This window comes from Neophocaena asiaeorientalis, unplaced genomic scaffold (genome assembly GCF_003031525.2).
Source record: "Neophocaena asiaeorientalis asiaeorientalis breed wild unplaced genomic scaffold, Neophocaena_asiaeorientalis_V1.1 scaffold597, whole genome shotgun sequence".
Lineage (NCBI taxonomy): Eukaryota > Metazoa > Chordata > Mammalia > Artiodactyla > Phocoenidae > Neophocaena > Neophocaena asiaeorientalis.
This window is the reverse complement of record NW_020172664.1, coordinates 1377461-1392269: the sequence shown is the minus strand read 5'-3', so window position 1 is coordinate 1392269 and position 14809 is coordinate 1377461. Positions and strand designations below refer to the sequence as shown.

Here is a 14809-nt window from a genome sequence, read left to right as displayed (position 1 = left end):
TTCACAGTACTAATTCTTTAATGTTATTTTTATTTCCTATATTGGGACTTACCTTTCTATTTTAATAGCAGAAGGCATGGAATGTAAGTAGTTCACCCATTTCAGGCTTTGGTTTTCTGTTAATGGATGGTGGGAAATACGTATGTCATGATATTGTTTTTCTCCATACTAATAACATCAATAGGAAAAAAGGTGTTCACCTGCTATAATAGTTACACTGCTATTATATGTTTTAATATATATGCTGTAATATATGTATTATATCCCTATATATGTGTGTATATATATAAATAGATGCTATGATAGCTGCACTGGCAGTGTTCTGAAGCGCTATAAAGCAGGAGTAGTTTTTAAAGCTCTAGAGAATAAATTGGAAAGGCACACTAAGGTTTGGACTTCAAGAACTTTCTAAAATAAAATAGACTTCTGGGAAATAACTATTGTTTCTCTTCTTTCTTTTTATTTATATGTCAGTGTTATTTTTTAAAGAGATAACAGTATTGCCTTTGCACTCACAAAAGGAGTCAAACTTTCCTTTGGAGTGACACAGTAGTAGGGCAGTCCTGAAATACCTCTTGCTAGTTTTTTGCTACAATGCTATAAGAGTAATAGGAAAAAAAAAAAAAAGAGCCGGTTCTTTTGGTATTTTCTGTTTACTACCTGGTATTTTAAGAGCCAGATAAATATCAAACTTTTATTAAAATATGTAAAAAATGATCTTAGAAATGCATATATATACATTACTTAAAGAAATACAACACTTGTTCACAATTATTAAATAAAAATTTGTTTATAGCACACCAGGGTCAGTTAAATAAATTTCCTCTTGCACACAAATTTTCCTTTGGTATAATGTTTGTTTAACTAAGAGTTCTTGTTAGCTATATGTTTTAATTATAGGAAAAGCATGAGATGGGAATTCTGGTACTGCCTCAGTCACTCACTAACTAGGCGATGCTGGGCAACTCATTTACCATTTCTATGCCTGTTTCCTCATTTGTAAAAAGGAGGCAATGATATTTTCTCTGGTGTGGTATAAGAAATAAATGAAACATCAGATGTAAAAATTATAAAAGTCCCTATACAATTGTCAGGTATTAGGGGTAGTCAACTCCTACAGCATGGGTAATTGAGTGTTAGCTACTTGATATTTGCAGCCAGTACTTAATTATTCAGCAGATGGTTCACTTATTTAACAAGGATTTGGATGTCTCTTATGTACACACTATGATAGTAGCCAGTGTATATTGAGCACTTACTATGTGTCAGTTACTGTGCTAAGAGTTTTTCATATGTTTACTAACTTAATCCTCATAACACTCTGATGTAGATACTTTTTTAAATCCCTATTTTATTGTTGAGAGAATTTGGTTTTAGAGAAGTTGGATGCCTTATCTGAGGTTGAACAGCTAGTACGTGTCCTTTTTGATTCCATCCATCCATCTGTCCATCTATCAATTATTTATTGACCACCTGCTACGTGGTAGGCTGTATTCTAGGGCTGGGTGTACAACAGGGAACAAAACAGACAAAAACTCTCTGCCCTCCTGCAACTTACATTCCAGTGAGCAAAGACAGAAAATAAAAGTGTGAAATAGAGAGTATATTCAATAGTGGTAAGAGTGATGCAGTGACAAAGTAAATTCCTTTATTTTAGAAAAAAAAAAAAGCAGGAAAGGGAAGTGTGTGTGTGTGTGTGTGTGTGTGTGTGTGTGTGTGTGTGTTTATAATGTGGATATTGTGGCCAGAAAGGGCTTCATCAAGAAGGAGACCCAAAAACCTGAAGGAGGAGAGGGAGACAGCCATGTGTGAGAAATGTGATCCAGCTAGAGGAAACAGCATGTGCAAAGCGTAGGACAGGAATGTGCTTGGTGGGTTTCAGGAACCACAAGGAGGCCAGTGTTGCTGGCGTGGAATAAGTAAAGTATTAGGAAGTGAGGTAATTGTGATAATATGGGGCAGAATTATGTAGGGCTTTATAGGCTACTGAAAGAAAAATAGGGTTTTGAGCAGAAGAGAGACATGGGGTCTGACTTATATTTTAGTGGGATTATTTTGTTTACTTTGTTGAGAACAGACTGAAGGGAAACAAGGGTGGAATCAAGGAGACTGGTTAGGGAGCTGTTGGCAATAATCTAGGCAAGACATGTTGTTGGCTTAGTGCAGGGTGATACCAGTGGAGGTAGTGAGATGTGGCTGGATTGTTTAGGTGGGGAGGTGAGAGAAGAGAATAGTCAGGGATGATTTCAAGGTTTTTTTGCCTGAACAACTAGAATAATGGAGTTTACTAAGATGAGGGAAGGCTGTGGGAGGACCAGGCTGTGGGAGGACCTGTGGGAGGACCAGGGTTTGGGGAAGAAGATAGGAATTCATTTTGGACATATTTGAGATGCTTATCAGATATCCAGTTGGAGTGATGCATGAGTTCGAAGTTCAAGGGAGAGGTCAGGCCTAGAAATATAAATTTGGGAGGTGTCACAGTGTCTATGGAATTTAAAACTCCAAGTCTAGGTGAGATCTAGAGACAGTATAGGTAGAAAAGAGAAGATATCCAAGATCAGAGCCTAGTTCTAGCTTAGCTCTTGAAGGCCCAAGTTCTTAATGATCGCAACCTTATATTGCTGTGTCTAGTGTTATAACAGGTGCTCACTAAAAATCTGCCCCATGGAGGCTGCCCTCAAGAAGCTTATGGTCTTTGTGGAGAAACACAATATATGACATATACTTGAAATATTTAAGTTACAATGTAAAGAAATATTTGTATATAACGTGTCAGAGTGAGCAGACTGACTTTTTGTCTGTCCTACAGATGAAAAGATTACTTGGCATGGAAATGATTGAAAAAGGCCTGCTGGAGGAAATGGGACTTGAACTGAACCTCAAACCATGGGCAACAGATGGGGGCACACATTTTTGGGAGGTCCCCAAGACTGCTTTCAGGTTCAGTATGGTCCAGTGGTTCACACTCCGTGCTCCCAACTCAGGGGGCCCAGGGTTTGATCCCTGGTTGGGGAGCTAAGATCCCACATACTGCAACTAAGCCTGTGTGCCACAACTAGAGAAGCCCGCGCGCTGCAACAAAAGCCCAGTGCAGCCTAAATAAATAAATAAAATAATAATTTTAAAAAAGATACAGTTTAAAATTAACAACAGGAGAAGGCAGGATCTAGGAGAGTTCCAGCAGGGAGCTTCCAATTGTCCTTTCCTACTGGAGTCATGTGGACAGTACTTATTTCCCCCAGCAATGATGCATGGTAACAGTCATGGAGTATTACTAACCAGGGAAGCTCTCCCAAGCCATGGTGTCTTTTACTGGGGGTTGGTCCCATAGGCACAGCTGACTGCCTGAGTTGCTGACCTTAATCTTCAGCCCCTCTAGAGCTCATACCATGTGGTCCCATGCCCCCATCAACTGTAAATCACATTGTAAGTCACATTGTTAGCTTAGACTATTTGGCATTGCCCAAGGCGCCCAAGTAAACAAAGGCATCTATCAGGCAGGACATTCCAAAGGCTAACCGCCCAGGAGTTGGGAGCAAGGGCCAAACCTTTTTTTGGGCAAGGTTAATCCTTTCCTTCATGGTGGATGGGGAAGTCCCTCAATGTGGAGACAGCAGGAGCTAAGATACAGTAGGAGTGCAAACGTCATGTTCAGAGAACATTGGGGTGATTGCAGTATGGCCTTGTACTTGGGAATATGAACTCTGGAGCCAGATTACCAGGATTCATATCCCATATTCATGTTCATTCCACAACTAGCAACTAGCTGTCACTTGCTAGTTGTGGAATTTATGACAGTTACATAATCTGTAACTTATCTGTAAATTAGCAAGGGTAATAACAGTAGTACGTTACAGGCTTGTTATGAGGATTAAAGAGTTAATATATAAAGCACTCAGAATATGTCCTGACACATAGTAAATGCTGTAGAAATCAGGAGTTTGTTCATTCATTCCTTCATCATTCACTTAGTGATTGTTTTTTGAGCACTGGTATGTTTGAAGACTCATCTCCTGAATCTCAGACTTTTATTTCCAGATGCCTAGTGATATATCTAGGGGGCTGTGGCTCTTTAAATATTAACATGTTCAAAAAGAAATTAAGTATTTTCCACCCAAATTATTTCTATTAACGTCAGTACTATCAACCTAGTTTCTTCAGAGATTTTATTTTAAGATATCAGCTCTTGCAGAGATTGGGCTTAATAAAGAGTAAATTTTGGTGAACTGGGAAGTTAATGTTAGCTTTCTTTTTGTATATATACAGGTCTGTGTATGATGACCAACCGAATGCACACAAGAAGTTTATGGAAAAGTTAGATGCTTGTATCCGTAATCATGACAAGGAAATTGAAAAGATGTGTAATTTTCATCATCAGGGTTTTGTAGATGCTATTACAGAACTCCTTAAAGTAAGGACTGATGCAGAAAAACTGAAGGTAAGAAATAGTTAAAATTCTATTTACCTTTGCTCTCAAATTACTCAAGTATTAGTTTATAGTGCATATTTACAAATCATTTTTAAATGCACTATTTTTAAGAAGTGGATTAGTGTACATATTTGGGAATGCTCTATTAATACAGTTGTCATGCTAATGACAGGAGTAATCTCTCTTTTTTTTTTTTTTGTAAACCAAGTAATGCATTGACTTAACAGGATTTCTTTCCATGCAGGGAACTGAACTCAAAAAATTCACACAATGAAAGTCCTCATTTGGAGTTTTAGAGTTCTAAAGTGACGATTAGTACAATATTGATAAAAAGCTATCTTCTGAAAACTTCTAAAAACTTACTATAAATGATTGTGTTCTCAAAGTTATTTAATAATAGTGAAACTGTTTTTTCTTAGTTTAATAGCAATGTGTAGTTTTCTTAAGGAAAGTTGGTCTACATTTTCTGCCACACAGCAAAAACATTATTTATTAAATGAGACCTGGATTTGTTCTGTCAGAATACAAAATATTTAGTTATAAGAATTGTCCTATTTATCTTTCTTTACATTTGGAGAGCTTAGCAGACAGAATGACCCTGGTTCACCAGAGGTTATGATTAGAAAACCATTATATAAAGGATATTCAGATAACAAGAGACCAAATACAGCATCAATGAGGTCACTGAGCATCTTTGTTCAGAAATTAATGAGATTTTTAATAAACCAGAATGTGCTTCCTTACTATGATGACCTAATGAGTCACTTAATATGTGGGAAAATTTGAGGTTGAGCTTTGCCTGCACCTGCAGCATTAAAATGTTGCTGTGGATTGAGATTTCCGTGTTTGATGTTAATCAACCACCCAGTGTTTGCATTCAGCAAAGTATGAATGTTTAATTACCATAAAATGCAATCACCATTTCCTACAGACAATGAATGGCACATAGACCTCATTGAAGTTATCAAAAAGGGACCAGTGGTCAACTGGGTCAGTGATTTGAATTGTTTTACAGACTTAGAGAAGCAAGTAAAGTTCAAAAATCTGGATTAAATTTGAGAAGTTTGCCACAGAATCTGTTAAAAAGAACTGTCATAAGTAATTGAAGTTAACAAAAGCCCTTTTCAATCAAAAGTTCAAGTTCAAGCTGTAGAGTTAATTTGAATTTGCATTTCTTTGTTCTAAGTTTCTCATGAAGCATGATCTGATTACAAGGGTGAGCAGTTACATCAGGGCAGTTTTATGCGTATTTGTCTAACTAAGGTGAAATTATTTTTAAGGTGCAAGTTACTGATACCAACCGAAGATTTCAAGATGCTGGAAAGGAGGTGAGAAAATGATACATTTTTTTTGTGTATTCAATATGTGGATGCAATTTAACTGTTCATTTTAAAATATGGACATTTCTTCTTTTTAAGGTGATAGTCCAAACCGAAGATATTATTCGATGTAGAATTCAGCAGAGGAATATTACAACTGTAATAGAAAAATTGCAGTTATGCCTACCAGGTAAGTTAAACTTGTCTATAATGTAACGTTCAGCTTGGTGAAATTGTAATTTAATGGTAGTGTATAGTCATTATTCATTATAGGTATTACAGATTACTTGGTGATTGTCCCCCCCCCCAGAGCCCATGGTATTCTTTCTTATCTACTTTATTCCCTGAATTTTCATGGTTTTCCTTATTATAAGGCCCCTATTTGATGATCTGTCACATCAGTCTCCTAGAACAACCTCTACCTTTCCATTTCCTTTCTAACTAGTTTGCCCTTTGTCCCTCCCCAACCCACCCCCTGCCTTTTTTCCCCTCAGAATACTTTCCCATGGAGAGAGTGTCTTTTGATTACATTTTCTTTCATTTTCCTAATTTGCCTAATTTTTTTACCTTTAATTTTCCATTGTTTTCTTTTTGTCACTTAAGTAGGTTTGCCTTTGGTCACAATTTCATTTTGCTAATAAGAAAACATCCAAAAGTGCTAGATCTTTTCCCTTTTTCGGTCTTGCCTTTCCTCTTATATTTTGGGAAGACTGACTTTTTAGGTTTCTGAGTTTCTGGTGTCTCTGTTAGGGCTCACATATTCCTGGGACATCAAATAAATTCTGAAGAAACTAACCAGTACTTTCTTTACCTGGATATACCCTGTTCAAACAAAAGGAAACAGGTATATGACATCCTTTTTTAATATAGTAAGCTAAAACTTCTGGATATACCCTGTTCAAACAAAAGGAAACAGGTATGTGACATCCTTTTTTAATATAGTAAGCTAAATCTCAGTGTCCCATTTTTAACTTATTTTTTTTTTTGGAAGGAACCTGAACCTCCATATCCAGGGCAATAGAATAAGGTGCTTTGTATAATATTTATATAATGTAAATTTAGCTTAGACTACAAATTACATAAACTGTTAGCATATTTTATTAGCTAAAAAAATTGTTTTCTGACTTGTGAGAATAAAGCTTTTTTGTTTTAGAATCACTGAAATTCTGCTCATCTTAATTTCTAATGGACCAGGGATATGTGCACATTAACTTTGAGTAAATAAAATGTCTGCTTATTATGTTAGGTTTTAGGGTTGAGAAACCTATTTCCTTTATAGTAATGCTTAATAATACTTCTTTGTCACCATCAGATACACTGAAATAGTCATGAACACACTCTAGGTTTGAATGCTTTGTCCCTGAATGGTAATAAGCCTAAAAAATTGGGTACTGATGGAATAAGAAAGAGTAAATTCAGCTTATTCAACCCTAGTGGGCTATTTGAAATAGAGAAATAAAGGGAAGTAGAAGCTAGATTTTTTTTTTTACTGCTACTGTCAAGGCTGGACAGGAAATCTGAGTTCATGTCAACATTGTGTTCTTAACAGCTACATCCAGAACCACTACCTCCTTTCCTCCATGTATCCTTCTATCTAATTATACACTCATACCTACTTTTTTGTGTCAGGCATTATGGTAGATATTGGAAATATAAAGTTGAAAATGATATAGTCCCAGCTCTGAAGGGTCCCACCATCTAATGTGAATAAAGACAAGAAAGCCATTACTGTACAACTGCCTAACTCCTCCTTAGGTTAAGAGGAGTATGAGAGGATATAAGAAGTCACAGGGTAAACAATGCATTTTCCTGGTGTATTAGTTAATTATTTTTGAGGAAAGCATTATTTTTATATGAAAACAATATGGAAATAATATAAGGCAGTTGTGAAATTTACACGAATTGTTGAGATAAAACAGGAGACTTCAAAGAAAGTTTATACTTGTAGCAGCAGTTTTTTAGGCTCTTTCCTAGGTTATGTGTTCACTGTAATGCTTTGATTGGAAAATGTGAGATATATTGCATTGCAATAAAGGGACTTTGGTAGAGATATATATAGAGTCTGCAGAGTTAGGACTGGTTCATTATAGCCACCATTGCAGTTTTTATGGTTTTTCAGGCAGTTAAACAATATCTTTTGTGAACCTGAAGACCCCTAGGGAGTAGCCATAAGACTGTAAAAAATCTGAAAAAAAAATGTGTCTATCTCTCTTGTCTAGGAAAATGTGAGCTGACTTGATGATCTAACAGTAATTTACCTACTTTTATACTTTGAAATTTTACTAAGGATGAATGGTATTCTACATGGTTGCATTAAAACCTTTTTGGTGGCAGTGTGTCTTCTTGCTGAAGCTTATAACAATTTTATTGAATAATTGTATTTCTGAGCCTTCGATGGAAATGATAAAACAAGTATAGATACTTTGTTATGTTTATTTATGCCTTTATTATAATTTACTCTCCGCTGTAAACTTTTGAGTTTTTTGTTTCTCTGTGCGTTTGGTGTAAAATTTTGTTTAATGAGCTGTAACACAGTTGCATTATTTTATTTGGTATATTGACTCAAAATCAATTAATCTCACTGTTGCTCAACTTTCTCTCTCAAATAACTAAAATCCAAACTTCCACTTCCACTGCAGGAAGAGATAGTAAGTTTCTGATTAGGATAATTGTTACTAGGTTGATGTCTCAGTTATAGGTGTCAGCATGTACAAGTGTTCCCAGTTCAATATAATGTATTAATTTATATAATATAATGTTCAATATATGTAGAAATTAAAATGTTTTAATTTAATTGAAGTATAAAATTTTATTTGAAAATATAAGCCTAAATCAAGGTATGGAGAAAATTACTGAATTTATATGTTCTTCCCTGCTTTATTTTCATCTCTCAAAAATTTTTTTTATTTTGAAAGCTAAAATAAGTTATATTTTTTAATGCAGTGCTGGAAATGTACAGTAAGCTGAAAGAACAGATGAGTGCAAAAAGGTGAGTTGTTTTCTTTCCTAATTATTTTTAATAAGAGTTTTTTTTCCTATTACTGAGAGCATAGATAAAATTACTGTAAATTATAGTGACTCATCTGAAGTTTTGCTTTTCTGTGTTTAACTATTCTTTGTTAATGCAATTTGCCCATCAGGATCATTCAGTAAAGCAGTCCTTAGCCATTTATTTGTGGATCCTTGTCCTTTGTAATTGATATCAGAGATTGATAATATTGATGAAGAACAAATAGACAACTGAACAGGAATGAAAAAATATTGATTAACTTAACAACACGTTAACGTTGCACACAATCAAAGGCTAAGTGTGTACTTTGTGAAAGCAAAGCGTGGGTAGTTACATTTTGACAATCTGGACTAGTGTAGTTCATGTTCTCTTTTATAATACATATGAATACATGACAGATGAAAGATAAAGTGATTTAAAGTAGTTTATGAATTGCTGTAGGAGCATTAGATGTAATTATGTTTAAAATGTTTTAAAGATGAACAATTTTAAATTACATAGAAAAATCAGAACGAGATGTGTTTGAAATAGGGAAATAATCATTTCTTCTTGTTTATTAATAACTGCTTAATTATCACATCGCAGTATATGCAAATTTATACTCAGATTTGTGTATGTCCTGCTTCATAGTGCTTTACATTGAATTTTATTGGTCTTTACCAATTGGTACTAATTAGTAGAATGATTTTGTTCCTAACTAATACATGAGCCATAATCTATTCTGAAGGTGTCTTTTATTTTATGTGTATATTATTAATTTATTGTATTTTATCTATCAAAGTTGTACATCCTCATATTTTAAGTACAATAATAGTTAATAGCTCTGTGTGTTTGTTGCAAAAAAAAAACAGACATCACCTTCCCTTTTTGCCATTCACCATTCCTCCTTCCTAGGGGCAAAAACCTTTACCTCTTTTAAGAAATTATTTTGGTATTTACATTTATGTCATTAAATAACTAACTTTTACTATTACTTCTCTATTTTTAAGCTTGGAGCATTATATATTTCTTCAGATATTTCATAATCTAATATTTATATCTAAATTTACCCAGTTGTCCCCCAAATGTCTTATATCTTCTTTTCCTTCCTGAAATATTGGTTAGTATGTATTTTTTTGTCCCTGTAATCTAGAATAGTCTTCCCACTTTTCTTTGTTTTTCATGAAAAACAAAGAAAAGGTTAGTTGTCTTGTACACCAGGGCATTTTGGATTTGTTTGATCATTCTCTCATGATTAGATGCAGATTACATGTTTTTGGCATGAGTACAACATAAGTGGTATTGTGTATGACATCAGAAGGTATATGCTATCAAATTATCTCTAGGTTATCCTATGTTTGATCATTTGCTTAAGGGGATGGCTATCAGATCTCTGAAGAAAGGGTATATTTTTCTCTTTGCAATTAATATGTAATCTGTGGGGGGTGATATTTTGAGTCCTGTTTCTTGACAATCTTTCACCCAGTGGTTTTAGGGTTTTTATTTTAGTCACTTATCACATTGGGGTTACAAAATGGTGATTTTTATACTTCTATCATTCCTTTAACATTTATTAGCTGACTTTTTTTATGTAAAGAACTTTTCCTCTTTTTAGCTCTTTGTTTTTCTGATTATCACTATGGACTCACAGATTTTTAAAAAATAAATGAGTTATAATCTGTAATTCTCTTTATTCTTTTTGATGCACAAATTGTCCCCAGCTTGGCTAGGGGAACCCCTTAAGCCAGTTTCCTGTGTCCTCATTTGTCTTTGAGTGCTTTCTTGCTTATCATACAATGAGTGAGATGTTCCAGACTCATGTTGTACTTTTCTTGCCCTAGATCTGGAGCCGTCCTCCAAAGTACAGCTCCTTTTAGTGAGTAATGGTATTTAGAAACTAAGATCTGCATCTGCATGCTAGGTAGGCTTATTATATAACACACACACACACACACACACACACACACCCTATCTTTCATGCCCTCCACCTTCCACATTTGCCATTGACAAGTTTGAAGTCATTCTGATTTCTCATCCATAGTTTGTGACCCACATTTTCTCTCTTTTAGCATCTTCTCTTTGTCATCTGTGTTCTGTAATTTACTGGTGTGAGCTTTGATGTGGGTGGGTCTGTTTACTTCCATTGTGCTGGGTACTATGTGAACCTACTTTTGTTTTTTAGTGAGTTTATTTTTAAAACTTTTTTTTAGTTTTATAAATTTATTTATTTTTGGCTGCATTGGGTCTTCGTTGCTGTGCGCGGGCTTTCTCTAGTTGCAGCGAGCGGGGGCTACCCTTTGTTGCGGTGCACGGGCTTCTCATTGTGGTGGCTTCTCTTGTGGAGCACGGGCTCTACGCACTCGGGCTTCAGCAGTTGTGGCATGTGGGCTCAGTAGTTGTGGCTCGTGGGCTCTACAGCGCAGGCTCAGTAGTCGTGGCACATGGGCTCAGTTACTCCCTGGCATGTGGGATCTTCCTGGATCAGGGATCGAACCCGTGTCCCCTGCATTGGCAGGCGGACTCTTAACCACTGCACCACCAGGGAAGTCCCTCTTTTTCTTCTTTAAAAAAATTATTTTTTTCACACAGATATCAGTGTTTTAAGTCAGGTTGGATGTACCAAGGTCTCTGTTAGTCCAGTGGTTGGGACTCGGAGCTCCCACTGCAGGAGCTTCTTCCCAACCCTGGGCTCGCGAACCAAGATCCTGCAAGCCCCGTGGGGTGACAAAAAAAAAAGAACAATAACAAAGTAAAAAATAAAATAAGACTAGGAAACTAACAGATATGTTAGAAAGAATGTAAAAATAAAAATATAGATGAGTCAACAACTGGAAGGTACATCAGTACCACAATAGTAAAAAAGAGGAGGGAAAAGGAAAAAAAAGGGGGGGAGCGAGGCCTGGGATGTGGAGGGCGGGGCCTAAGCAAGGGCGATGGGTGGTGGGTGGGGCCAATGCTCTGGACCCACAGGTCTGGAAAAGGCCCTGGGGACTGTGGGGGGTGGGGCTTAGGCTCAAGGAACAGGAGGTTACCAGGCGTGCCCCCCACCCCTGGTCTCAGAGGGCGGGGGACCTCACCTGGGAGCCCAGCAGGCTTCCTGGGCTCCAGTGGTCGGCGCAAACACCCTCCTCTCCTCTCCTGCTCCTCCGTCTTGGAGGGCCCCTCCCAGCTGCCTCTCCTGATCTCCCCAGCCTCCCTCCTATGCCCCCAGGACCGGCGTGGCCTGGATGGGGTTTTGGAGGTGGGGGGACGGCTTGGGAGCTCAGCAGGCTCCCCGGGCCCAGTGGGCCAGGCGATCGCCCTCTGCCCCTCTCCCACTCCTTCCGGAGAGTCCCTCCCACCTGCCTCTCCAGATCTCCCTGGCCTCAGGGGCACCGATCCTGTCTGGCCTCCACTTCTCCTCCCCGCTCAGTCCCCCTACCTCCAACTGGTTCACTCCCATGTCCTTGGGCGTCACAGCCCCGCACCAGTGGCTGGCAGGCTTTTTGCGGTACGCGGGCCTCTCACTGCTGTGGCCTCTCCCGCTGCGGAGCACAGGCTCCGGACGCGCAGACTCAACGGCCATGGCTCACGGGCCCAGCCGCTCCGCGGCATGTGGGATCCTCCCGGACCGGGGGACGAACCCGTGTACCCTGCAGGTGGACTCTCAACCACTGCGCCACCAGGGAAGCCCTATTAATGGCTTTTTAAATGGTTTTTGTGACATAATATTATTTCTAATTGCCTTAAAGAGTGTAACATTTTCCAAAATATTTTTCTTAAAATATATTTTACTTTGATTTGATTTAAACCTGTGCCGTGTACTTTTTTGAAGGTAGGGGATGTGGATGGGAGCGATATCATGAAATCGTATATCAAATAACTAAATATTTGATTAAAAATTTCGGAACTATTATACATATATACATTTAAGGTATTGTGATGACTGTGATAATGCTTGTGATGTTATAGATTTCGATGAAATGAAGTAAAGAAGTTGTTTGTTAGTGAATTTTCATCCTGCAACTTTTTCATATGGTTTATAGTTTGTGCTTAGTAAATAGAAATAAATGTTAATTTTTAAAATTTTATTTTTACTGTAACAATATCCTTTTTGTTGGGAGTGTTGGACTGATTATTTGGACTTACTTGTAAAATAAATGTAATAAGAACTTTTTATAGAGTGTTCTTTTTAACTTCTCACAGGTATTATTCTGCTCTAAAAACTATGGAACAATTAGAGAATGTGTATTTTCCCCGGGTTAGTCAATACCGGTTTTGTCAGCTAATGATAGAAAATCTTCCTAAGCTCCGTGAAGATATTAAAGAAATCTCCATGTCTGATCTCAAAGACTTTTTGGAAAGCATTCGCAAACATTCTGACAAAATAGGTGAAACAGCAATGAAACAGGTGAGACTAAAAAGTAGAATTTTATTTGTTTATTGAAGTATAATTGATTTACAGTGTTGTGCCAATCTCTGCTGTACAGCAGAGTGACTCAGTTTTACACATACATTCTTAAAAAGGAGACTTATAATTTAATGTTAGTTAATAATCTAGGTTATAGAATATACCCAAAGTTTACTTTTTCTACTTACATAAAATACTTGTTTTTGTTTAGTTTTAGCCTTTTCTTAGCTTTCCTTATTCTTGTTTAGAATGGATTTCATCAGCATTTCTTCTTTTGTTTGCAGTTTTTCCTTATTTAATTAATTATTTAATTAAGTAAAGTTGGTCTAACTTGATTCACCAACTGATCTCTCAGCAATCTTCCCCATGTATGTAGTATCACCTTAACTTCTCAGCAAATTTGGTATAAAATTAGCTAAAAAGAGGCAGCCACAGAGGCAAGTGGGAGCCCTTTTATGCTAAGGTTATAAATTGTTCTCTTTTTAAAGCAACTTGAAAGTATTATCTTTGAATTAACTCCTACAGCTCAGTAACAAAAAGGCAAACAATGGGAGAATATTTGGCAGTTATAAAATTAATGTACCTACCTTTTGAGTCGGCAGTTACTCTCCTAGGTATTTACCAGTGAGAAATGAAAGCGCATCCTCACGATGCTCCATGCTCAGCAGCTTTGTTCACAACTAGCCAGAAACTGGAAACAAACCAAATGGACATCAAAAGGAGAATGGATACACAAATTGTGCTATACTCATGCAATAGAATATTACTTAGCAATAAGAAGGAATGAATTTCGCCCAGACATTATGCTGAGCTACAGAAGCTGGACACAGAAAAGCACACACTTATATCTATTTGCATGCAATTCTAAAGCAGGCAAAACTAATTTAAGGATAAAAAAAAAAAAATCAACAGAGTAGCTGCCACTGGGTGGGGAGATTGCCTGGGAACGGACACAAGGGAACTTTCTGGGGAGATGGAAGTGTTCTATACCGTGACAAAGTATATCCGCTTGTCAAAATTGTATAGTTAAGATCTGTATATTTTAATGTATGTAAGTCTTATCTGAAAAAAAATTGTAAACAATGCATGGGGTGTTTGTGGAGTGAGTAGGTAAAGACATAGATGAAACAAGGATGTATAAACATTAACTGTTGAAGATAGGTGATGTGAACTTGAGTTCATTATATTTATCTGTTTACTTTGTATTTGAAATTTTCAGTAATAAAAAGTTGTTTGTTTGTTTGTTTGTTTTTGCGGTACGCGGGCCTCTCACTGCTGTGGCCTCTCCCGCTGCGGAGCACAAACTCCGGACGCGCAGGCTTAGCGGCCATGGCTCACGGGCCCAGCCGCTCCGCGGCATGTGGGATCCTCCCAGACTGGGACACGAACCCGCGTCCCCTGCACCGGCAGGTGGACTCCCAACCACTGTGCCACCAGGAAAGCCCAATAGAAAGTTTTAAAATTATTTAAATGAATTAAAACTTATAAGAGTTTGCTTTTAAAACCCCCCAGTAGTAATCACAATGTCATAGAAATAAAGCTGTGTTCATCATGCTTTCTAACTCCTGATTTTTTCTCAAGTATTACAGACTACTTTAGAGAAGCTTTTGTTTTCTTTTTTAAAAAAATTTAAATTAATTATTTATTTATTTGGTTGCACTGGGTCTTAGTTGTGGTAGGTG

The 14809-nt window shown here is 37.1% G+C and overlaps 1 protein-coding gene across 10 annotated transcripts in view; it reads left to right on the top strand.

Annotated features, from left to right (window-relative positions):
• Positions 1 to 14809, top strand: part of EXOC6 (exocyst complex component 6) — a 192321-nt gene that overhangs the window by 32121 nt on the left and 145391 nt on the right. For all 10 annotated transcript variants that reach the window (XR_003002485.1, XM_024739500.1, XM_024739505.1 and 7 more), the window contains exons 2-6: positions 4267 to 4438; positions 5710 to 5757; positions 5848 to 5938; positions 8692 to 8737; positions 12923 to 13127. Coding sequence is in view for 9 of the 10 variants with exons in the window: in XM_024739500.1 (XP_024595268.1) it covers positions 4267 to 4438; positions 5710 to 5757; positions 5848 to 5938; positions 8692 to 8737; positions 12923 to 13127 (562 nt within the window). In the remaining variant the exon portion in view is untranslated. The remainder of the gene's footprint in view (positions 1 to 4266; positions 4439 to 5709; positions 5758 to 5847; positions 5939 to 8691; positions 8738 to 12922; positions 13128 to 14809) is intronic.